At 40.6% G+C, this 27148-nt stretch overlaps 1 protein-coding gene across 1 annotated transcript in view; it reads right to left on the bottom strand.

Annotated features, from left to right (window-relative positions):
* Positions 1 to 245: 245 nt before the first annotated feature.
* LOC137658691 (gastrula zinc finger protein XlCGF8.2DB-like) overlaps positions 246 to 27148 on the bottom strand; it is a 560850-nt gene continuing 533947 nt past the window's right edge. The window contains exon 4 of the mRNA XM_068393683.1: positions 246 to 2738. Within this exon, the coding sequence (XP_068249784.1) occupies positions 1149 to 2291 (1143 nt within the window). The 5' untranslated portion in view covers positions 2292 to 2738 and the 3' untranslated portion in view covers positions 246 to 1148. The remainder of the gene's footprint in view (positions 2739 to 27148) is intronic.

Below are 27148 nucleotides of genomic sequence, written 5' to 3'. Positions count from 1 at the left end.
ATAAACATTACATGAATGTTTAAATATATATAAAAACAAAAACATAAGTAAAACAAAAAAGTCAAAACGCCAGTAAGAACAAAAGTTGGCGGGGAGAGAGATGAACGTCTACTCTCACTGAGCCAAAAGTAAAAAGTTGGCGGGGAGAGAGATGAACATCTACTCTCACCGAGCCAAAAGTAAAAAGCAACAAGACAACAGGTGTGTGTGTGTGTAAGCGGGGTAGTTGGCTACCCCTCCTAAGTAGCAGTAAGGTACACCTCACTAAAAGTCTTTTGAGTGTACGACCTACACTAACCTATTCAGCAGACTTGATACTTGCATATAAAATTGATATTTTGAAGAATTTGACTTTAAACTAGAGGTACTAAGAATGACGGCTGGATTGTAGTAATGAAATAAATGAGGAATGGTGTCAAGCAGGTGGAGAGATAAAAAACCTGTTTCAAGGCCAATATTAATTTAGAACTCACTTTTCAAAAGAACTTAACCAATCAATTCAGAAAATTACAAGCATTCATAAAATATGTCTACAGTAAAGGAATTTGACCATAGATGTTAGCATATTAGCTATAAAGGACTGTGGTTGGCTTTAACCCTCACTTTCCCGACTAGCATTAATGGTATAAAACATACCAACAGCATACAATTTCTATCACTATATGTACCTCAGCGGCAGTGTTACTGGGGTTGAACTTTGGTAAGATGGCAAGAAGCCATTTGAGATTTACAGAAAAAACTACTTACTTCCTAATATGCTTGGATAGTTTCTCCTTATAAATTTCCAAGTTTCTTTATTCCTCTTTATATCATAAATGGATTTAGAATTACTATTTACATATTCAAATAAATAGATCTAGTAACTGAACTCTCATGCATCTTGAGACTTCTTGAGAAAATTACTATTTGATTTTGTGAACAAGTGCTGTATGTTTTAGACTATACACAAGACAGAAATTACATCATACAGTGCAAGAGAACAATATCTTTCCTTTGCTAATCTTGAAATATATTTCCAATCTACTATATTTACATGCAAAGCACTGCTTGGACACTTAGTTTCCTTAATTGAATGATTATGCACGAGGATTTTAAAATGATCCAGTAGAGAGCAAAATCCTTAGGCACTTGAAGCAAGTAAATGGTTTTCACCCTGTGTGAATTTTCATGTGCCTTTTGAGATGATGTGAGAGAGAAAAACTAGTTTGGCATTCCTTGCAAGTAAATGGCTTCTCTCCCGTATGAGTTCTTAAGTGTATTTTGAGACTACTTAAACGAGAATAGCCTTTCGGACATTCGGAGCACTTGAAAGGCCTTTCTCCTGTATGATTTCTCATATGTATTTTAAGATTATCTTTATGAGAAAAACTTCTTTTACATTCAGTGCATATATATGGTTTCTCACCCGTATGAGTTCTCATGTGGATTTTGAGATGTCTTGCTAGAGTAAAACATCTTTGACATATAGAGCAAGAAAATGGTTTTTCTCCCGTATGAATCCTCATGTGGTTTTTGAGGCGACTCGAGCGAGAAAAACCTCTATTGCAAACAGAGCAAACGAATGGTTTCTCGCCTGTGTGACTTCTCATGTGGGTTTTGAGATGATACATGCGAGTAAAAGTACTGTGACATTCGGAGCAGGAAAATGGCTTCTCCCCAGTGTGAATTGTCATGTGGGTTCTAAGTTTACTCAAGTCGGAAAAACTACTTTGACATTCAGCACAAGTTACCGATTTTTCTGTAGCGTTAGTCACCCGAGAATTAATTACTCTATTTTGGGGATTTTTATCTGAATTATCGGCCAATTTATCATGAAGTAATTCTCCCACCGATATAAATGGTACTTCGACTTTCTCAGTGAATACCATATGGGATGGTTTATTCTCTTCTTTAATATTCTTTCTTTCACTTCCTTCATTACAACTTATTGAGTCTTCCTCACACTTTATAGAATGACAAGAATAGTTTGCGTTAAACTCATCACAGTGAATAAATTCTGGCTCCTCTTTGATATCTAAGAAAGTGTCTACAAATAAAGACCCATCAACTGTGATTTCGGTAAGATTGTCCTCCAGATTTTCTTTTTCTTGCTTGATTGTCGACAATGATAATGGATTTTCAGCTTCCATTTTCTCTGGATACACAGTACCAAATACCCAGTATGCTTTTTTGTCTACAAATACTGTAGAAATAAATTTTGTCAATATTTTATTCAATAAAATTGTTGAATTAAGAGAAATTTTATATTTTTTAACACCAAGTTCTATACTTCTCACAAAAGTAACCTGCATCCAAGTTATTTACATATTCAAAAATAATTCTTTAATATTTCTAGATTACTTAAATCACTTTAAACATTCCAATAAAAAAGACTGTTCTCAAACCAACAAGCAATTCATTTAGCAATAACTTATAGTATAACAAATCTATATTAATTGAAAGCTAAAATACTTCACAAGCAGAAGAGTAGCCTCTTAGTAATATAAATAAGTATTTTTAATTTGTACATTGATATACTGTATACAGTACATGTATTGTACTTGCAAATGCCTCATATAATTATTAAAGTGACATATCTAATATTACATTAAATCATTACCTGATTCTTTCAATGGCCTCTTTCTACATTATGGGACACTATATATTTACTTTTGACTCTGATGTAAATAACCTAAAACCTTCAAAATTCTTCTCAAGCTTCCATGGAATTTGTAGCGATTTTTCTTTGTTGGGATACCCTGAAATAAAAAAAAAAAACATCTAAATAGCGCTGTCTATCAAAAAGACCAAAAATTATTAAATTTTCAACCACATGAAAGCCTATTTGAACTCCCAGCATCCTCTGGGAAAATAATTAGGTGTTGTTGATATCTCAACATTTCCACAACAGAACTATGATAGTCAGGGAATCCAACTGAGATTTACTTATGTATCCTGAACAAAGTTATGATATCAGAAGAAAAGTTGCTTGACCTTTTCATCAGTATCAAAAGAATAACTCAAGTTGCATCACATTTCTCCTTCCAGACACCATTGCCTTGCCTTGTTACACCTACAAATTTTACGAGTCTCCCTTGTTGGTGAGCAAATATTTCATTTTCACACCATCTTGTTTCTTTCCCAATGCTGCCAAAGTGGATACAAGAGTCTATTTTTTGTTGCATAGATCCTTAACCAATTTTTTTTTTATACTTTACAAAATAATATCAAATAATTAGTACCTGTGGTAATATTATTCATATACTGTATTGTACTGAACACCAAAACAAATGCGTATACCAATAAAAAATTATATTTTTAGCGATCTTTTCACATAATAAAAGAAGATAATGTTGATGTCAATTTTACTTAATTGGTAGAAAGTACATTCTTATGCAATAAGATTCTAGGTCAAGAACTTTCATCATAGCAGGCTACCTCAAGGAAGAATGCTTACCATTAAACTGAATTTGTTCCAATATAAATACTGTACTGTATACAGTATGTTTATTGTTAATGAAAATAAGTACCGCATGATATACTATCACAGCTAATACAATATATACAGTAGGTCAACTGTCTCACTCCTGGAGATAGAACAAGCTGACTGTAGGAAAAACCTAAGAGGTGAGTCTTGATCAAGCAAGCAACAAATAGGTGAGCATGAATGCTTGATGAGGCAGACAGTCTGAAGCTCTGACTTTGAACTGAAAACCAAAGCCTTGAGGATATATGTTTACATCGCAGACTTCAACCCCAAAAAGAACAAGAGCTATAGATTGTTTTAGGCATTAGCTTAGGTGCTGCCAAGTTACCTGCAAAAGAATCGCATCAACTGAAGAGGCCACGACCTACACTTATCATGGGGGGATGACTGTGAATAGCCATGTCTGATGCAGAAGCTACACAGTCAATGGGGATCCACCTCCGGCTTGCTCATGTACTGGCTGGAGTTACCAGGGAAAAGCAGCATATCTGCCCTGGGAGTCATCATTAGATACAAACACTTTGAAAACAGAAAAGAAGCATTTAACAATCAAGATTAAGGACACATAAAAGTACATCAATATAGAACCGCAACCAAAGTAAGTGAGAGATTCTCCACTTAGCAGGTGGATGGAGCATACCTTGCTCCAGTCAGGCATCTGTTTAGATGACAGTTCTAGCTTCAATGAAGTCATACATTAATCCTATTAAAGGATGGTAGTCTTTTATTCATAATTCATGTAGGAACAAAGCTAAGGAAGGCAATGCTGCTCATTTAATTTAGATAACATTGTTGGCTCTGACAGTAGTTACAAAAAGTTGTTTACCCTCAGACATGAGATGATGAGTCCTTTCTAAATAAAAATGTAGCAGTCTTATAGGACATAGGAGTATCTCATCTCTGTTAGCACTTACGACATCCTGAAAAGAAAGATACAAAACGATCTAAATCTAGGATTAGGTCCCACCAGGTTCTAAGTCTTTTCCACAAGGACAGAAACAAAGACAACCATCTTCAATATCCAACCTTTGGAATGAGAAGTCCAATAGGGGAAACCAAGAAGCAGCCCAACTTGCTTTGCTGACACTACGGATACAAGAAAAGAAGCCTTTTGATATTCCCTAATGTGATGACAAGTCTGAGCCTTCACTTCTAACCAGATACCAAAACACCCTGAGACAGAGAGAGAGGAATGGAGTGAGGAGAACAAGGATGTCCAGCTCCACGCAGTTGATGGTAATGGACAAGATAAGAGAAGTTGACTTCCTAAACACCTGAGAAGAACTGGAACTCTTGCAGGAAGTAGGTATATAAGGGTCACTACAGTCAGAATCTAAAATAGACGAACCATCATAATAATTCTGGCAAGATTTCCTACAGCTATCCTTAAGTGTACAAATTGTTCTACTCCATTTGCTTTTGCTTCTCAGAAGAAAAAGAGGATTACAATGATAGGAAGGATAAAATTCCATAAACTAGAAAAGGACGACCTGGAACAAACATGGTTCCTTTTCTATTTCACTGTCTGTGAGCTCACATCAATAGGCATATCCATGGTTGAGATCTTCACAGACACTGAGTCCAGAATCACTTGTGCCTGTACTTCCCCACTAATACCAAGTAAACTTTGAGAAAAAGTTACACCAGATTTCAAGATTACAAAATCTGGTGTACAAGACATTTCATATTCTCACATGGCGACAGGAAAGACTAGTAATTATTAAGAACTTGGTATTTCAATTGCCCTACTCTTGGTACCATCAAACTGTCTTTCCTACCGTCCAGTCTTTAAAGATGGGTAGTTTGCTAACTCCTCCTCCTTCCATATGCTTTACTCGAGCGAAAACGGCGACGAGGAGCCAGGCAGCCCGGCCATCCGACAGTGTCAGAGAGAGACACAGAGAAGAGAGCAGAGACCTCACTCACCTGTGAAGGTTCCTACAATTTCGATTTGTCCGACATGCCTGTCTTAGGCTAAAGGCTTTTATTGGGATCCCTGGTCTACGTCACCCTCTTGTGAACATCTGCCAAAATCCATCTGCAACGCCTTTGTGCATGGTTCGACAATGGTGAGTACCAAGAATATATAGGGCTTATTTTTAAGGTTATCATTGCGAACTCTCATTGCCTTGTGTTGCCTATTCAAGTTTTCCTGTCTGTCATTTTTAATCTTATGAAGATTCGTAATAGTTTTTTGTGGTCCATATGTTTTATACATCATATTCTCTTGTCCTTTCAGGTGATTTTGCTCTCGGACTAGTAACTCTAGCTTATTCATAAATTCACGTTGTTAACACTTGGGTAAGAGAATCGTCTAATACATTAATGTTTCGAGAGGTTATATTTATGACGGATTGTCTCCCATATTACGACCGAGCAAATTTATATTAGGTTTACCGTTCATTTCAGGATGGTGTTTGGTTGCGGTGTATCGGCCCTTTTATTTCCTTCCTGATACTAATGTAAACCTCAGTTGCTCAATTGTAAGGTAATTTTAAGTGGGTTATTATTCCTATGGGTATATTCTTCTACATAAAAGACAATGACTTTTAGATACTAATCTTCCTGAATATTCTTTACAGACAGCGAGCGAAGCAGAACGAAGGAAACGCCCTACGATATGCGTGAATTGCCTTGTTCTCCTACCAATTGTTTGTAACTACGGTACTACGTCATTTTAAAGGCTTATTTATGTAATAAATATCATATTTAATTACATTTTTCCTTTCAACCTTTATTTCAAACCTCAGATTTTTATGGTGTTCTGCTTATGGCGCCCAACGTGGGGCAACACGAAGAAAGGTGCTTAATGATGGTGCAGATGATCCAGTAGAGAATTGACCACAACTGGGGCTCCCAATAGTCTCTCATATTTCTATTCGCAGGACATTGACATTTTCCTTTCCAGGATATTAACATTTTATTGAAATAAATATAATTTTCCTTTTCAGAAAGTTAACATTTTATTGTTTTACATTTGTTATACGTTTGTTATAATGGCTAACTTAAAAAGTACTGATCGGACAACTAAAAGTCATTCAGAGAAAAGTCACCGAACAATTCTATAGGTCTGACACCTATTCTGCCCTTACACAAGAAGAAAAGTTAGCTATTAAAGGTCTTCTTGTTAATTATAGAAACAAGTTGTCAGAGCTAGATGATCAAATCCTCTTGAATTGAATTGAATTGAATATAGGATTTAGGCATTAAGCCAAGCACTGGGGCATCAAAGGCCATTCAGCGCCAAATCCTCTTGAAGAAATTGTCAGGGAATCCTCTTGAAGAAATTTCCTAACATATCTGATGAAGCAGAGTTGGAGCCAGAATTATCAAGTTGCCAGGATTATCTAGACAAAATTGAGCATTGTCTACCATTACTTGAGATTTCCAGGGGTAAGAATGATTCTAATAATATTCCCGATGTGGCCCGCAGTTTACTGAAACAGCCAACAGCTCCTCTTCCTAAGTTTACAAGCAAAGAAGAAGATTTCTTGAAATTTATAGCAGAGTTTGAGGCTACAACTAATGCATTTCAGTATCCAGACAGAGACTTACTTTTATTGCTGAAGCAACAGATAGACGGTCGAGCAAAGACTTTATTAAGTTCTCTGGAAGCTGATAAACAGCGTTATGTAGATGCCAAAGAACTATTGATTTCCGCCTTTGCTTCTAAGGAGGTTTGTAAAAACAATGCAATTAGGAAAATTACGGAGTTAAGTCTAAGAGAGGGTGATGATCCCTTTACATTTATTTCCATCCTCCGATCAGTATGCGAAGCAGTCAAGACTTTTAACATTGGAGCGGATGAATTTGTCAGATATTTTTCTTGGCACGGCTTAAATGGTCGCTTTCAGCGTCATCTTATTAATATTACAGGAAAGACTCATCCTTCCTTAAATGACATTTCTGGGTCGACCTGTGACGCCCGGTGAAAAGGGTCCTTCCTTACACTTTTCTGATATAAATACTTCCAAATATACCAGAGAAAGTTAAAGTATGGAATGCAGAGGTTACTACCCTCGCGTGAGCACCCAGTGGGCGTCGTGTATAAAGCAGAGGCGTGTGAAAACCACTATTCACAGGCTGTCTTCCATTTAGAAAATTCCTTCATCAAAGGGAAGGGCCGTAACAGTGGCCCTAGCTACCTTACCTGAGCCACTTTATCGACGCCCAACGTTAGCGCCACCTGAACTACATCCTTCTATTGGACTTCATAAGCGTCGTTTTGTTTTTGTGTGCCGCTTGGTTTTCTCTCTGTTTTTGTGAAGTTTCATCATGACCGAGGATCTCCTTGCTCCTGCACCAATGTTAAGTACCATAGATTGTTTTGACAGATTTGTTAGTACCGGGCTAGTGTTATCTTTATTTATTTTAGTGTTTTTAGTGCGTACGGCTTTGGCCTTGCACGGCGATGGTGGCCATTATTATTGTTTACGCTTTTACGTTTAACTTGTTATGCCCGTTTGGTACTCTTGTCATCTTAGGTTCATTATCTTTTATATTCTTTAGGCCTTGTGCCATTTATATTATTATATTTTGAACCATATATATATATTTGTCTTGGTACTTTTTATCGCTTACGATTCCATTGTCTAGTCGAACCAAGAATAGCGTTCGGGGCTTTATTATAGTTGAGTTATTCCGTTTGGCGATATCATAATTTTGTCAATTTTCACTCTTGTTCGTTCTCGTTTCGCTATTCTTCGTTCGTCTCTTTTTATTGTTTTTTGTTGGTCATGGACTTTTATATGTATTCTATTTAAGGTTAGTTTTAGTTTTCGTTATAGTAACCACGAGAGAGAGAGAGAGGCTGGAGTTCCCGTTTTCTGTTCATACGGTCACGTGTCTCCCTCTCTCTCTCATTTATGTTAGTTATACCTAGTACGAGAGCTGGAGTTCCCGTTTTCTGTTCATACAACCACGGGTTCTCTCTCTCTCTCTCTCTCTCTTCCCCTTGCGGGAATTACGCTTTGTTTTTATTTACATGTTTATCTTGTGGTTACTTTTAGTGTATTTTGGGGCTAGTGTTTTAAATAGGTCCTGTCGTGTGTGAGTCTTTTGTATTGGTTATTTGGATGGCCCTGAGTCATCATTAGTTCCCCTAGTTCCATCCTCTCCCCGCTAGGGCCTTGGGAGCTGGATCTGAACCCCTATCCAACTCCGCCATACCATGAGCTGGGAACACGTACCTTTCTGTTATTCTAGTGCACTCCTCCGGCGGGGTTTCGGCCCCTCGGTAGTCACTTACATTTGACTCCGGCTTCGGCCCTCCCCACACGACTTATTCACCCCCCCCCCCCCCGGAGGTTTCCTTCAGAGTTCTTGCGTAGATCATTCTACTTGTTTATATAATGTAATAGGGGTATTTATTATTTCAAGGACCTACCATCGGATCTCCGGCATCCCCGGAGATCTTCCAATCACTAGTCACTGTTCTTATGTAATTACTACGAGCTCCGGCTCACTTACTATAGATTACTCCGTCGCATTACGGAGTGGGTTCACTCGTTTATTTATTGCAGTATTTACAACGGAGCTTCGGCCCTCTTTTGTAAGAACCTTAGATCTCATAATTATTCTCAGACTCTTTATAACTTCTCTTGTTATATCAGAGTTCCCGAGAGCATACAGACTTATGTCTTCTTTTTTTATTACAGAAAGTTCGATGTGATGCCAAGGGTTGCTCCGCCTCCTTAGTGATCCGGTAGGCCACGATGTCTGCCGGTCTCACGCTCATTGTGCCATCCCCTTCGTCCGTGAGCCGGGCCAATCCCCTTACATGGTGTGGTTCCCAGAGGCATGCACGCTGTGTTATGACCTTGCGTCAATCCTGTGGAATGACGATGTGAGTATTTTCAATATTAATTGATAAGGTGATAACATATTTTGTGTTGAATTACTTTATTACTTTCTGTAATACTGATATTTGGTACTATCGGGGTATTTTCTCTGTCAGTCTCTGTAATATTCTCATCACTTCCAGGCCGACGAGGATGTCCTCCGGACCGCCAGAACGAGCCTCCGGTCCTGGGTCTCGGGCTTTGGGCGTAATGCTCCCTCCGAATCCCCCTACCTCCTCGACGAAGACATGGCCTCACGTCTCTTTCCGGGCTCCTCCTCAGCAGAGGTTCCCTCAATCTTAGCGGAGCCTATTATTGAATCCATCAGGGCGACTATCCCTCAGGACGAGAATCAACTCTCAGGAGACGTCGCCGATCTGAATATTAACGTTGAGCCCATGGACGAGCAGGTAAGTGGTGCGGAGTTGGCAGACCCTTTTCTCTCATCTACGCAATTACAAACCTAAGTCTCGTACTTCAGCTTCGCCAGTCTCTGTATCTCCGGTCCCAGGACCCTCCACTACTCCCGACATCCCTATGGGATCCAGACCTCAACCTTCCAAGATGGGAAAGTCCGCTAAGGCTAAGGCTTCGTCAGCGATCAGTTCCTCGGAACCCCCGTTGACAGAGATGATAAAAGAGATAGTGAAGACTCAGATGCAACAACAATCTGGGGCAATAACGGAGCTGAAGGCTATGGTGGCCAATCTACTCCGTGCGGGGATCCAGGTGGCACCTCCGGTAGCCCCAGACTCTTCTAAGTTGCCTCCTTTCGAGAAGAACAACCCATGGAGGTTCGCTCACCATGCACCCTACATAGATGGTGCATTAACCCTAGAGGGATTAGGGACCCGCCCTCTAGATGATATTGAATTTTACCCTCCGGGGCTTCAGTTCCCCTTCAATGGCTTCGTCCGGCTGAAGGAGCATGCTCTTGTTAGGATGGATAAAGTCCCTAAAGAGACTGTCATCTTCCCTAAGGAGCAAGCCCAAGCTGTCTGGGCTAGGACTCTTGCCGACTGGGGCTGCGTCAACTCCAAACTGACCCTCCCTAAAGGTTCCTATACAATTTTTACCACGCCTCAATCCGTTCCGTCTCCTCTTACGGATAAAGCGGCCGAGTTGACCATCCAATCGGCCAAGGAGGGCTCCCCTGTGCCTGTCCTCAAGGAGACGGACCCCACCTCGCTGCTTCTTCCGGGCTCCTCTGCCCTTTGGAAGGATGCCTCTGCTACCTTTTCGGTGGGTAAGCTCGACCCAGACTGCGCCTCACCTCTCTTCTTTGAGAAGCTCCCCAAGTTACCGGATCACCTTCTCAAGTCAGAGCTCGACGCTAGAAACAGACTAGCTAGATCGCTTCACACCATGATCTCGGCAGAGATGTTAGCCTCCCTATACCCGGATGAGTCTCTATTCCGGGTGTTTGCTAAGAACAACCTCCAAGCGTTCCAGTAAGAACCTGCACGATTTCGGGACATCCCGGATAAACTGCAGGAAGTATGTTCTGGCGGAAGCGTCCATTAGGCATGAGCCAAATAGGCTCATAGCCTCCTCCTGTTGGGGCAAGACCCTGTTTCCACAGGAGGAAGTAGACAAGGTCTTACAGGATGCTGCTAGGGCTAACCAGAACTTACAAGTGAGATGGGGTCTTTCGACCAAAAGGAGGGTAGATTCAGGGAAGCAGTCTTTCTTCAAAAAGAGACAACGATTCACCCCATACAAGACCAGCCGTGTTCAGTTCCATCAAGGCCCTCACTCGTCAACTCCTTCTACCTCTAAGACGGCTTCTCTGCATACAGCTCCTCCACCGCAGGTGGTCTACCTTCCCCCTCCCCAAGGTAACCATCCTACCCCCATGGCTCCTTGGATGCCCTCCCCGGCCTTCAATCCAGCTTACGAATCCTCTAATACCTTTCGAGGATACTCTAGAGGCGGCAACAGGGGTAGAGGTCAGTTTCGCCACCGCGGCGGGCCAAGAGCCAGGCGTCCTCGTGGAGGACAGGGGTCTAAATTCACCCCCTCTCAATGAAAGGAATCAGGTAGGAGGGAGACTATACCACTTCCGGGACCAATGGACCTTCAGTCCTTGGGCCCACAGCATAGTATCAAAAGGCCTAGGTTGGAAATGGTCACAAGGGTCTCCACCTCCAGCAGTGACCTTCTTCCAGAAACCGACTCCAATCTTGGAGGAATACACCAAAGAATTACTCAAGAAGAAGGCCATAAGGAGGGTACGGTCACTGAAATTTCAAGGGCGCCTGTTCACAGTCCCCAAGAAGAATTCATCAGTGCTGAGAGTAGTCCTGGACTTGTCAAAACTGACTTCTTACATTCTTTGCGACAAGTTCCGTATGCTGACTGTCTCGCAGGTGCGGACCTTACTTCCCCATGGGGCCGTCACCACCTCTATTGATCTTACAGACGCCTATTATCACGTCCCAGTAGCACGAAACTTCTCCCCCTACCTCGGATTCCGCCTAGGCAAGAAGGCTACCTCGGATTCTGCCTAAGCAAGAAGGCCTTCGCATTCAAGTCATGCCCTTCAGCCTCAGCATAGCCCCCAGGATATCTACAAAACTGGGGGAGACAGTGCTCGAACAACTCAGGAACCAAGGGATCAAAGTAGTTGCCTATCTGGACGATTGGCTAATCTGGGCACATTCGATCCCGGAATGCAACAAAGCTACAGCCAAAGTGATTCAATTCCTCAGCAAGCTGGGTTTCAAGGTCAACTTACAAAAGTCTCGCCTGCAACCGGCAAGCCACTTCGAATGGTTAGGCATCCAATGGGACCTCTCAAGTCACAAGCTCTCTCTTCCTTCCAAGAAGGTCAGGGAGATAGCATCCAAGACAAAGAACTTTCTCAAGCACAAACAGGTGTCCAGAAGAGCCTTAGAAAGAATCCTCGGCTTACTTCAATTTGCGTCAGTGACAGACCTCTTTTTGAAAGCCAAACTCAAAGACATCAACCGAGTTTGAAGAAAGAGAGCTACAATACATTTACGAGACAAGATTTCGTCGATTCCCTCAGTCCTGAAAGAGAGACTCCGGCCATGGTCCAAACCAGAGAACCTTTCCAAATCGGTTCCTCTGCAATTCCCTCCTCCTCAAGTGACGATTCATACAGACGCGTCTCTGAGTGGTTGGGGGGGGGATCTTACAATTACAACCAACAGATGTTTCAGGGCTCCTGGTCCCCCACCATGAGACACCTCCACATCAATGTACTAGAAGCCATGGCAGTATTCTTGACCCTGAAGCGGCTATCCCCTCCACGGTCTACTCATATCAGGATAATCTCAGACAGCACAGCAGTGGTGCACTGCATAAACAGAAGCGGATCGAAATCTCCCAACCTCAACCAAGTCCTGGTCACGAAATTCGCCTTGGCAGTAGAAAAGAACTGGTTCCTGTGGGCAACTCACCTGGCAGGAGTCCAGAACGTGATAGCCGACTCGTCCAGGACGAAACCACTGGAGTCAGAATGGCCTCTGGACATGAATTCTTTCCGGTGGATTTCCAGGCTGGTTCCCGGTCTCCAGGTGGATCTATTCGCGACACAACTGAACCACAAACTTCCTTGTTATGTGACCCCAACCTGGACCCTCAGGCATATGCTATGGACGCTCTAACCCTGGATTGGAACCATTGGAAGAGGATTTACCTATTCCCTCCGGTGAATCTTCTGATGAAAGTCTTACACAAACTACGCTCCTTCCAAGGGGCAGTAGCTTTAGTAGCACCGCACTGGCCAAAGAGCAGTTGGTTTCCTCTCCTCCTCGAGTTGAAACTCCGCCCCTTCCGGATCCCATTCCCCAAACTGACCCAATTAGTCCAAACTCAGACTGTGTCAGATTCCTCAAGGAAAGCCAAAACCCTAACTTTGTGGATTTCATGAAGTTTGCAGCCCGCAGAGATGCAAACATTGACCCGGAAAATGTCCTCTGCATAGAATCAGACAAAAGGGACTCCAAGGCATGCGCTAGGCTCAGACCTTCAGTGCGCCCACAAAAGGTATCTCGGTCTCTGAACGACGTACTAAAGCTAGCTTCAGACACGGATAACGAATCCTGCTCCTACATCACTCTTCTTAGGAAGACCTTATTCTTAACGGCTTTGGCCTCAGGTGCTAGAATCTCAGAATTAGCAGCTCTCTCACGTAATCCTGAAAATATGGATTTCCTCCCGTCAGGTGAAGTTCTACTTTCTCCAGAAAGAGCTTTCCTAGCTAAAACGAGGACCCGCAGAATAGGTGGTCCCCTTGGAAGATTATCCCTCTTCTCCAAGATACTTCTCTGTGTCCCGTCACTTCACGCAAGGCATTCTTAGCTAGAACCGCCACCCGCTCGTCTGGACCCTTGTTTCTCAGAGAACAAGGAGGCACTATTTCCATTCAAGGCATCAGACAACAAATCCTTTACTTTATTAAGGAAGCTAACCCGGAATCATTTCCCCATGCTCATGATATCCGGTCGGTAGCAACCTCCATCAATTACTTTCAGAACATGGATTTTGATGACCTTAAGAAGTATACGGGTTGGAAATCTCCTATGGTTTTCAAATGCCACTATTTGAAGAACCTACAGGCCCTTAAATTTCCCACGGTTGCAGCTGGGAGTCTTATCTCCCCCCAATAATCTCTTTGCTCTTCCTTTTCATCCATTTCTCTCCTTCTCCCTCCAACCTGCCACTCCCGCCACGTCGCCGCTCTCCTGGGTGGGTCGTTTAGCTCTAGAATTATGTTACCATTACTTCATTACCCTGGTTATTACCTGTTAGTATGTTTAATCTTACCTTATGTTATTTCATGATACCATTCGTTAGCCATGTAAGGATTGAGTTCGTGTTGTGTTTTGATTCTCGGGATGATTCCCTGCATTTCATCTTATTGTTACTCCATCTTTGGGATTCCTGTTTGGCTAATGTGTTATATTTTTAGTTTGCCTACCTTAATATAGTATTTTGTTTTTGGGTACATAGTGTTTGACTTTATCCCTTTTATTTGATAGTGTTTTTTGGGCTTGGAAGGCATTCTCTGGTACATTTTCACCGGGCGTCACAGGACGACCCAGAAAAGGGATTTTGACAAAGGAAAAATCTATTTCTGGGGAGATACCTGTGACGCCCGGTGAAACCCTTCCCTTAAGTTGCCCCACACTTTCCTTTCCAAGCCATAGTTCTTGCAGAAGGATGTAGTTCAGGTGGCGCTAGCGTCGGGCGTCGGTAGAGTGGTTCAGGTAAGGTAGCTAGGGCCTCTGTTATGGCCCTTCCCTTTGATGAAGGAATTATCTAAATGGAAGACAGCCTGTGAATAGTGGTTTTCACACGCCCCTGCTTTATACACGACGCCCACTAGGTGCTCGCGCGAGGGTAGTAACCTCTGCATTCCATACTTTAACTTTCTCTGGTATATTTTGAAGTATTTATATCAGAAAAGTGTAAGGAAGGACCCTTTTCACCGGGCGTCACAGGTATCTCCCCAGAAATAGATTTTTCCTTTGTGAAAATCCCTTTATTTCACATTTCTTTGCAGCTTGCGAAAGGTACGAAAGTGACGGGAAAGGTGTTGAAAGCTTGAAATGTAAAGCTTCACCTGTCAAGACATTAACACTCCCTCTTCGTAAAGAGAGAACTACCAGCATGGCTGCGGAAGCAGTAACATATGATAAAGACAGGTCTTTGCCTCAATGTTCCTTGTGTTCTGGTGTTGAAAATACTGATAAATTTCACTTTATTCATAAGTGCCCTAATTTTCTTTCTCCTACAGATAAAGTGCATATTTTAAAATTTAGAAATGGATGTGTAAAATGCGGTCAGTTTAATTATGTTTCCGGTAAGTGCCGATTTAAATTCAAGAGACGCTGTTCAAATTGTAACAGCTGGCATATGACTTACCTGTGTGATAGGAGTCCGTCACCAGGCAGAAACTCTAACAATATTAATAACTGAAAATCCAAGGTGGAAACTTCTCCTCAAATTAGCAGCGGTGTTGCCGTCCTTCCTACTTGTCATGGTGATTCCATTTTACCCACCTTTTCATTTAAAGTTGGGGGGACTGTTTACAGAGGACGGAAGGACAGTGGTTTGCAGAGCACGTTTGTCACTAAGAAATTGGCGGAGGAGAATAATCTTAAAATCATTAACTCTAAAGTAAAGCTAACAGTTAATGGGTTTAATGGTAACAAGGAGTATTTTACTGAAATTGTTGAAGTTCCTGTTACGATCGGAGATAAATCCTTTATAATTTATTGCTTGGTTGTACCAAACATTAAAGTAGCATTGAAATTACCTCTGCTTGGTAGATTAGTTGATAAATTTCAGGCACAAGGTGTTAAACTAGCTGATCAATTTCTACATAAATTTTCTCATGAAATTGATAATGTTCAGCTCATTTTAGGTACAGACTTCGCTTATTGTATTGCAGGTACAGATACAGTTTTTGGAGGAATAAATTCATCGATGTATACTGAGTGTCATGCAGGTATTTTGCTGTCTGGTAGCATTGATTTAATGATTAAGAATATTGATAATTTAGCTGATACGAGAGTGCAAACCTCGGCTGTTAGTAACCCATTTGAGTGTATTTCTGCTATTCATATCCAGAGTAGTTCCTTTTTGCTGAACTCTAAAGTTGATATTTTTGCCGATGATGACATTAATACTAACTTTGAGGTAAACTGTTCATTTTCTGTAATAAATGAAAGCGGTATGCTTATGGAGAAACCACTGCAACAGGCCACTGATCAACTTCTAGAGTCTGAATGTAATTATTACTTAAATTACGATCAGAATTTCTATAATGATGAAAGTATTGAACTTAACAACCAGTTGGTCGAATTTACCATCAAAACCCTTCGACGTAGGGAGTCTGATGGACGTATTATCGTTCCCTTGTTGTGGAATGGGAAAGTTTCTCATTTACTTTCAAAGAATGAAAATCTATCTAAGTTGATATTAAGGTCTAACCTCAAGAGACTTAAACGACATCCAGAACGTTTGCAGCTCGTTGACCAAACAATTAAGGAGCAATTGAAGGCAGGCATAATTGAACCCATTTATGATTTAGAGGTGTTTAAAAGTGAGAACCCTCAACATTCTTTTTTACCACACATGCTTATCTTTAAACTGGATAAGGATAGTACCAAATGTAGGATTGTATTTTTGTCCAACCTTAGGGATTCTTCTAATAATATATCTTTGTCACATAACCATGTATTCAGGGCCTACGTTAAACCAAAAATTGTCCTCTTCCTTTTTACAGCTTAGATTTGACCAAAAGTTACTCATATTTGACCTTAAGAAAGCCTTTAATATGTTATCCTTAACAGAAACTGATCAGTCTAAGTTGTTATTTTTTTGGTACAAAAATGTTAATCAAGGTGATTTTTCCTTATTGGCTTTTAAGAATGTAAGATTACCTTTTGGCCTTAGATGTAGTCCCTTTTTTATTAATGATTTCATTATATTACATACTTGTGTTACAACCTTCAGAGGATTCTCGAATAGCAGATTTAAAGAAATCTATCTATTCCATGATTTATATGGACAATGGGACTAGTACTGCCAATACTTCAGAGGAGTTAGAGTGGTCGTATAAACAGCTTTTGAATATATTCAATCCCTATAAATTTGACGTTCAGCAGGTTGTAACTAATGACTCAACTTTACAGGATGAAGTGGACCGCGAAGCCGAGGCAGCTACGCCTTTACGTAACAAGTTGTTTGGTTTAAACTGGGACCGATGTTCCGACGAAATTTTCACTAAACCAATTTTTCTTGATCCCAATGCTAATACTAAAAGGTCTCTTTTACAAAACAATTGCTTCACAGTTTGACCTTTATGGTTTTAATATGCCATTGTTTAACCGCTGTAAATTGTTCATGCATCAATTACAGTGTCGAAAGAATTTACATTGGGATCAACCATTAATGCAAGAATTGCAGAGAGAATGGATAAATATTTGCAGGCAAACCAACAAAGCTCCTTTAAAAATTGCTAGGTGTGTTGGTCCACGAGATGGCAGTTATGATATTTATATTTTTTCAGATGCAAGTAAGGACATATTTGGTTGTGTACTCTATTTACAGCATTTTGAATCCAATCGCTTAAGCTTTATACATGCCAAAAACCGACTTGTAAATAAGCAACTCAAGAGTAAATCCATGCCCTCTCTGGAACTTAACGCAATATATTTAAGTGTTGAGTGTGCTCTTGAGATTTACAAAGATTTGTCTGGATCTGCTTGCTTAAAATCCTTAAAGGTTAATAATATTTACGTATATACTGATTCTCTCTGTGCCTTACATTGGCTGAACTCTGCTGCTTTGAAATTGGACAAATTAAATAAACATTCTCTATTTGTCGTAAACAGACTTCATAACATACAAAGAATGTGTGAAACTGTTCCTATAAAATTTAGCTTTATTTCAGGAAAAAACAATGCTGCGGACATAATCACCAGATGTGTGTCATACAACCAGTTGCAAAATTCTTGCTATTTTTCAGGATCACATTTAAGTATAAATGAAGTTCCAGAATTGTCAACTACAATACCAGCATTTGAGATGCCCACTGAGGTTCAAGCAACTCCTTCCACAGCTCGGGTTATTGAAGTTGCTAACAATCTTATTGATATTAATAATTATTCCAATTTCAGGAAACTTGTATTGATTTTTCGCAGTATTTTCTTAGTGGTGCACAAGTGGAAGCTGAAAGCGAAAATTGCTTGCTCACCAGTTGCTAATTACTTTGCCCAGGCTATAAATTACTTGTTAAACACTGAACAAAGGAAGCATTATCCTGAGGTATATTCTTACCTAAAACATGGTCTTAATTCCAGAAAAAACATTCCTCCTATTATAACGCAACTTAATTTATTTTTAGATTCACAGGGTCTTCTGAGAGTTAAGAGTAAATTAAAAAATTGGAATTATGGCTTAAGTGGAAATTACCCTTCATTATTGCACCCAGACAGTCATTTGACCAAACTAATTATTTGGGATGCACACCTCAAATTATTACATTCAGGATGTTATTCTGTATTAACAGAGCTCAGAAAGCATTATTACATCCCTAAACATTTCTCAGTTGTGAAAAAGGCTCTTAAACAGTGTGTTCATTGTCGTAGGTTTAATAATCGTTATATAAGGTTAAATCAGAACTTTTACAGAGACTTCAGAGCAGATCCTCCTACGGTTCCTTTTTCTAACATATTTATGGACTATCTAGGATCCTTCAATACGAAGGATGGAAAAGAGACCCGTAAGGTTTGGTTACTATGTATCACCTGTACTTGGTCTAGGGCAGTTAACCTCAAAATTTGTAGGAGTTTGAATATTGCAGAATTCTTAAGAGCATTTAAGCTACACTGCTTTGAGTACGGGATTCCTCAACTTTGTATTAGTGATCTTGGAACTCAGTTGGTGGCAGGAGGTAATACCATAACTTCCTTCATTAGTGACCCTCAGATGCAATTATATTTTGAGGAAAATAATGTAAAACCTCTCTCCTTTCAGCAATATTTCAATGGCTGCAGTCAATTGGGATCATTAGTAGAAGTCTGTGTAAAAATGGTCAAAAGATTAAAGTTTGGAGCAATTAAGAATTTTGTATTGACGTATGTAGACTTTGAATTTCTTGTCTGTAATATTGTGCATCTCGTTAATAGACGACCTATAGCCTTCAGAGAAGTTGTTCGTGCTGAGACTGACCACGTGCCCAAACTAATAACGCCGGAACAGCTCGTGCGAGGCTATGAATTGACTTCTCTAAACCTTATCCCTAACCTTCAACCTCTTTCAGTTGAAGATCCAGAATTTGACCCTGATAATCCAGCTATTTCTCAGAATTACCTAAAGTTGTGTAAAATTAGGCAGACATTAATAGAGACCTATCATAATGAATTTCTAGGTACTCTGATTCAGCAAGCAGTTGACAGAAAGGGGCGGTATCGTCCCGTTACTCATAAATTACTAAAGGTTGGCGATGTTGTATTAATTAAGGAGGAACATACCAAAAGGAATAATTATCCTCTAGATATAATTCTAGAAGTTTTTAAGAATAATTTGGGTGAAGTTACCCATGCTGTTATTTAGAAAGGAAAAACAGGCCAGACATCAAGGTTGCATGTAAATAATATCATTCCAATACTAGAGAACACAGGAAGTACCAATTCAGCTACTCCTGGTGTTTGTAATTCTGTTACTTTGTCCTTAAGGCCCAAAAGAAAGGCTGCTATATTAAGCCAAGAAAGGACAAGACAGATGCTTTAATCTTTATTCAGTATTTGTATTTTCTTGTATTTAATTTAATTATTTTTACATTTCTTAAATATATTTTTTCTTAGTATTGTCCAGTTACATATGTTTCGGGATGGAATTTTTTCTTTTCTGAAAAAATTCCATCTTCACCCCTGGACTGTACAAGACATTTCATATTCTCACATGGCGACAGGAAAGACTAGTAATTATTAAGAACTTGGTATTTCAATTGCCCTACTCTTGGTACCATCAAACTGTCTTTCCTGCCGTCCAGTCTTTAAAGATGGGTAGTTTGCTAACTCCTCCTCCTTCCATATGCTTTACTCGAGCGAAAACGGCGACGAGGAGCCAGGCAGCCCGGCCATCCGACAGTGTCAGAGAGAGACACAGAGAAGAGAGCAGAGACCTCACTCACCTATGAAGGTTTCTATGATTTCGATTTGTCCGACATGCCTGTCTTAGGCTAAAGGCTTTTATTGGGATCCCTGGTCTATGTCACCCTCTTGTGAACATCTTCCAAAATCCGTCTGCAACGCCTTTGTGCATGGTTCGACAATGGTGAGTACCAAGAATATATAGGGCTTATATTTAAGGTTATCATTGCGAACTCTCATTACCTTGTGTTGCCTATTCAAGTCTTCCTGTCTGTCATTTTTAATCTTATGAAGATTTGTAATAGTTTTTTGTGGTCAATATGTTTTATACATCGTATTCTCTTGTCCTTTCAGGTGATTTAGCTCTCGGACTAGTAACTCTAGCTTATTCATAAATTCACTTGGGTAAGAGAATCGTCTAATACATTAATGTTTCGAGTGGTTATATTTATGACGGATTGTCTCCCATATTACGACCGAGCAAATTTATATTAGGTTTACCGTTCATTTCAGGATGGTGTTTGGTTGCGGTGTATTGGCCCTTTTATTTCCTTCCTGATACTAATGTAAACCTCAGTTGCTCAATTGTAAGGTAATTTTAAGTTGGTTATTATTCCTATGGGTATATTCTTCTACATAGATGTCCATGACTTTTAGATACTAATCTTCCTGAATATTTCTTTACAGACAGCGAGCGAAGCAGAACGAAGGAAACACCCTACGGTATACGTGAATTGCCTTGTTCTCCTACCAATTGTTTGTAACTACGGTACTACGTCATTTTAAAGGCTTATTTATGTAATAAATATCATATTTAATTACATTTTTCTTTCCAACCTTTATTTCAAACCTCAGATTTTTATGGTGTTCTGCTAATCTAGGGTCACGACCATACCTGAATGAAACCAAAGAGTAACAAGACCAGAGTCAGTAACATAGGGCTTCAAAGGCTCAGCGCATGATTCCTGAGCCAAGAGATTTTAATTGACAACCTTCAGCTCTCGTCTGCCTATAAGGAAGAGCAACCTATGACAACAACAAAAATCCCTCAACAAGCCTTCAGACTCCAAAACCAACGAAGCTTGCAAAATGTGACCCCAAGAGGAAGATTGAGTGAGGGATGAGGGAAGATTCCATTGAGATTCTTCGGAAGTTTCAGACAATGAATATTAGTTCTACAAACAAAACTTCACTCATTCCTCATTCCAAACCTCATTAAGAAGGGTAACAATTACAACACCCTTACCAAGGAGATGCCGGCAAATAAGCATGTTCTCTACACAAAACACAAAACTGGTTTGGGTAGACAGAATTTTCAGACATGAGCTTTCAATAAGGGCAGCTCTTGCTTAAACACTTCCTAATATAATGTACTTCCGGGTCTCTTCCTCAATGTAAGAGTAATGTAAAACCGGCACAAAACACTCAAAGCATGTAAACATCCAAGTTATGGAGATAATGTAGTTGGCATGACAAATTCGTAGATAATTTGTATTTTTCCTAACAATATCATGAGCCATTAAAATTTTAATGAGGGTTAACTACCTATCCCGCTAGTTAGCAGGGGTAGGGGGATAGCTTGCTACCACTCCCACTCACACACCTGTGATTTAGCACACTTTCCTTGAAAGTAGGCCTTCAAGGGGATAGGGTGGGCGGGTAAGTTTGTATAAATAACTAAAGGTTTGTATCGTTAGGAAAAACACTGATTTTCTTTAAATTTGTCATTTGTTCCATAACTGGAATACAAACCTATGCTATTTATTAGGGGTGACTCACCCATCAGGAAGGGTGGACGTCCCTGCCAATCTGGCTTTTGGTTATACCCGGGGGCTCCTTATTTGAGTATATTTGTACCCAAAATAAGGAGTCCCTGCACCTCACTAAAACTTTGCTACGCAAGGTCCGCAGCCTACGTAAGGTGTATGTTGAGATAAGCTGTGTGACTGTCAGGGTGAAAGTTATTCTGAGACTTAGTAGGGAAAACTGTTGTAACCAAGACTTTCCCAACACCATCTCGTCAGGGTATGGAGACGCAACAGTATTAGCTTAAGGGGGCTGGCTGGAATGCCAATAAATGGGGGTTTAGGAAGAAAAACACAAAATCTTTAAAAAATTCACTGAGCTTCATATGGCAATGGAGAATGCGAGTACCAAATATTTTGTCAAAATTCCTCTTACTTTGACAGTTACAGGGTAATTAGTAAAAGTAACTCAATAAACCCTAAACATTGTTCTCTCCAAGAAAATGCAGTATTTCTTCTGTTATTGTAAATTTTGATATTTATTACATTTCAATGTAAAAGAAATTGTGAACAATGGTATCTGTATAACTTCCACGAGTCGCAGATGATCTATTACATGGATTTACACCCTTTGCCTATCAGTCCTACCACAAACCTCAGAGAGAGTATATGCCTGAGTTTGACCTCTGACATTCACTCATTATTAAGTTTCTTTTTCTCGTTTTCGGCAAGAATTTTATCATTTCAAAGAGGAAAAGACAATTTCAGCATCTTGCTAACATAAGAAAGCAGGAAATTTGCTCTATTAAGAGTTCAGAAGAGGGTAACATAACTAAGAGAGAGAGAGAGAGAGAGAGAGAGAGAGAGAGAGAGAGAGAGAGAGAGAGAGAGAGAGAGAGAGAGAGAGAGTTGTGAGCATGGAGAGGCGACGGCCTTGCCTGACACGAGCAAAAGAAGCAAGATATTGAGCAAAAGGATCTTCGTTTATGAGTAAATTAGGATAAATAACTTTGTTTTCGTTTAACAATATCCAAAAGGGAACATAAAATTCATAATAATCAGGACTTATTAATATTGTCTTAAAGAAAAACTTTGAACGCCCTCCGACATTCACTCATTTTAACTTTTGTTTCTCTCATTTTTGGCAAGAACTTTATCATTTCAAAGAGGAAAAGACAATTTCAACATTTTGCTAACATAAGGAAGAAGAAAATTTTCTCTATTAAGAGAGAGAGAGAGAGAGAGAGAGAGAGAGAGAGAGAGAGAGAGAGAGAGAGAGAGAGAGAGAGAGAGAGAGAGTGTGTTGTGTATAGAGGAGCGGCCGCCTTCCCTCACAGAGGCCAAAAGAAGCAAGATTCTGAGCAAAGGGATCTTCATTTATAATTAAATTATGGTAAATAACTTTATTATCTTTTATTAATACCCAAAAAGAACATAAAATTCATAATAATCATGATTTATTAATATTTTCTTTGTAAAAATACAAAGAAAAACTTTGAACGCCCGTATCTTAAAACTATACTTATTGACCTTCAAATTCAATAGTCTCCCTTAATTTTAAAGATATAGCATTGAAATTTGGTATATAACTTAGAAATACACAAAACAATGAAATGGAGCTCTTTTATTCAATTTTTTTTTTTTCATATTTTTTCCCCCCTGATTTTTAGGGTTTATATTTTTTACCATAATGAAAAAATTCATATCTGGCAAAAAAATTACTTTTAGAAAAAACTCTTCATATCATTGGCAGTCTATATGGGGCAGTGATCCCAGATCTTAGCAATAATTATCAAGGGAGCATATAGAATTAGAAAAACATTCATTTTCAGAATAAATCACCCCGGCGTCGCAAAACCAAAGGTCAGAGGCAAAAATACTATGCAGTTTAGCGATGTTCTAAATCATCTTTTTGGGCTCAGCCAAGTTGTCCTGATGGAAGGTTCCTTTAGGTAGCTTTCTAAGGAATATTTAGCTCCAGTGATACTCCCAGATAATTGACCATAGGTCTCCAGAATTCTAACTCCTGGCACGAGTATCCTTAAGAAAATTCTTAAGGATATCGCATAATATCAGGGGACGTATTTCTTGATACGACACATGGTAATCTTCACCCCGAATAGAGTTTTCGCTCTGAGGGGGAAGAGTGGCGAAAAGGAAGGGGAGCCGTCATCAAGGTTACCCGGTGGATCCCCTTCTCGTACTACTACAGCGCCACACATGGCAACTCATTCCTTTTATAGTAGCGAATTAAGCACAGTGTATCTCTCGCTTGCTCTCGGTGTTTTGTTACTATTCCTGGATTTATCATGCATTCTCCAGCATCTTCATCATCTGGAAAGTTGAGTATTTAATCTTTTCTGTGTATAATTTTTAGCTCCCTTCTCACAGTTAAATTAGCATAATTTAGATGTGTTTATTGGAGCATAGCCGTTCACCGGAGGCGCCATTTTGGATGCTGTCGTACGCCATAAATGCTTTATTTAGTCAGTAGTATGACGTTCCCTGTATTTAGTTTTAATGAATTATAGCTATTTAGGCAAATTATACTAGTGAAGATCAGATCATGCACGTAATATTTCCTCTTCTGTGAAACGTTTCGATAGTATATAATAGGGTCTCGGTGGCGTAGCGTAGCCAAGATCCCGACTCGCGTTTTAGTATACTTTTGTACATTATCCCCGTTTACCCTCTTGTATTGTTTTATCAATTCAGTCGGAGATAGCATATCTCCCAGAATTACTAACATAATTTGATACACGTCTCTTTTAGAGATTTAAGGGTAAACCCTTCCTTCCCTCTGAGTGCCGCCGTCAGGCGACAACCCTATCTTGATGTTGCCATAGAGTAGTGTACTCCGGCATGACTAGGATAGTGTTTCTGTCTTCCCTCTTTGCCGGTGAGTATCCCGGCTTTGAATTACGACAGTAACTCAAGAGTATTCAGTCAATGTCAGCAACTCTACTGACGGGGGAATAGTCATTCCCCTGCCGGCTCACAGTTGCAGGCATAGGAAGCCCGGCTTCCCTAGCCCACAACAGAAAGGGGTAGTACAATTGCCGCCACCTTCTCCCTTGTGGTTTAGAAAACATGTCTTATATCCGGCAAGGTCTTAGGCTGAGGAATCATATTCCTCTGCCGCCCAAGATGGCGCCGGTATAGAAACTATGTTTCTGTATTTGTAGCTGATAGTAGGAGGCAGACGTGCTGCCTTCTTTCGACGCAAAATATAAGACCCTTTCCCTTCCCCTTTCTGTCCATTAGTGATGGCCTAGCCGTCACATCTATGGCCGGTATTCTACAATCTCCCCACTTGCCGGGCGGATTGCGATGCTGGCCGGGCTTCTACAAAGGCGACTTGATTGCCACTTCGACCTTCCCCCTAACGGAAGCAAGGCTCCGGGAAAGGTTCTGCCGGCCATGACGGCTGCCGGTGGGAGACCCTTATACCTTTGAGTATTCTTCAATCCTCCCTTGGACTGCTATCCACAAACCCTGGAACCGGCAGAGCAGCCGGCAACAGATACTGTGGCTGGATGGAAGCTAGAATGATTGCATTCGCCCCTTCCATTTGAATCCTCATTCTGGAAGAAGGCAGATGAGACAGCAGTCCCTACAACCCTAGTTATTGTACTAAACTATAATAATACGGTAGCCCTTCTCTCCATGTTTTCTCTCTCTCTGTCGGCTAGTGCCATCAGGTACTAGCCTAGCCGGTAGTATGCCGCCAGAACTACAGTATAAGATTATAGAGTAGCCAGTATTTCTGCAGTACAGTACATACTACATTTGGAAAACTATAGTATATAATATACAGTAGTATATTTTCCAACATATTCTGTGTGTCCTTTCACAGTCCATTGTTGAGACCGCTAAAATAATGTTGAAGTGAAGTATTCCTTCAATATCCTGATGAGCCATAGGTCCTCAGAACATAATATCTTTACCCTACAATATTAATATTCCATTGTGGAAGGGTTAGTGCTAGTATATACTAACTTTAGCTCTAGAATTTAGAGCTCTTCCACCCTAGATTTCCCTAATAAGGAAATTCTAAATATTAATATTGAGGGAGGTCACAGCAATTGCCTGGACAGGAGACACAGATATGTGTCTTTCCTATTTTCTTTCTAGCTTACTTTCCTAAGCTATAATGATAATAGTAAGTGCTATTTTAATGCATGAATCTAATTTAATTTATCAGTGTGATAAATTACCCCATACTCATTTCACCGTTTTTCTTCTTTACAGGAGGAGGCCAAGGTGAAGTGTGAGGTGATCTACTGTACCACATGAGTAAGAACTTTTGTGGTCACACCATGTGCAGGTCTCATGCCCCCTACTCCATGGCAACTGAAACCTTGAGATATTGGGATCCCAAGGATTGCAACGTCTGCTCGGCCTTGATGACCGAGGGTTTCGGTGATCCCAAGACGTCAGAGTTGAGGGATACTGCGAGGAAAACGGTTAGAAAGTGGGTACGAGGGTTCCAAAAGAACTCTCCTGGACTGTACCTACCAAGTGAAATGATTAGAAGCCTGCTGTTCCCTAAGGCAACAGCTGATGCCGTCGTACCTCAGGCACAACACTTGCAATAGAGAACGATATCAACGAGGCTCTACAAGGCATAGACATCCTTCAGGAGAGGATGTCAGAAGTGTCCTCGGACACCGAAAAGGGTCTCCTTCAAGAGAACCCTGAAGAAGAGATGGCCCAACCACCTAGAGAAGAAGATCTTGAGTCGACAGAAGCGGAGGACCCTCTTCTGTCTGTGTCGGCATTTCAGCCTGTGCCGTCAACTTCTTCGGCTCCAACCCCTCAGGCCAAGCGGTTGTGGCCCAGATCCAGCAAATAGTTGATTCTCTACGTAAGGAAAACGTAGATATGAGGAAGGAATTCCGGGAAGCAAACCGCGTACAGTAGTTGCTTCTAGTGGGTCATACAAGCGACCCAGAGTGTCTAACCTGCCACCATGCTCCAAAACCAATCCCTGGAGGTATGCAGAGTTCATGCCCATGATGAATGGGAAACTACATCTCGGAGAAAATGGGAGCCATCCCACTTGACGACATTCAATTCTGGCCAAACCTTTCGGCTTACCCGTAACGTTTCATCCGGCTGAAGAGTGAGCCGTCGTCTAAGGAAGAGACAGAACCCAAGGAAGTCATAGTTTCCGACCACGACAAGGCACAGGCTCTCTAGACAAGTAGCCTGAAGAAGGCAGGATATACCAACTCTAGAGTTTCTACATTGAGTAAGAAGCACCCTACTATACTTGTTCCCTCATCCAGAGCTTTCCCCTTCTCGTCGAAAGCTCTCTACAGTGTGCTTAAGGCAGTTGATGCAGGCAAACCATGTCCTACGCTAGAGGAGTATAGGCCATTGCCTCTGGCCTTGCCCACGGGCGAGAAAGATTGGAACGAGGTCCACCTAACCTTCTCAGTATCGAAGCTCGACGCGGAC

The sequence above is a fragment of the Palaemon carinicauda genome, chromosome 19, assembly GCF_036898095.1.
Source record: "Palaemon carinicauda isolate YSFRI2023 chromosome 19, ASM3689809v2, whole genome shotgun sequence".
In the NCBI taxonomy this organism is placed as follows: Eukaryota; Metazoa; Arthropoda; class Malacostraca; order Decapoda; family Palaemonidae; genus Palaemon; species Palaemon carinicauda.
Note: the sequence above shows the minus strand (reverse complement) of the source record. Positions and strands in the feature narration are given on the sequence as shown.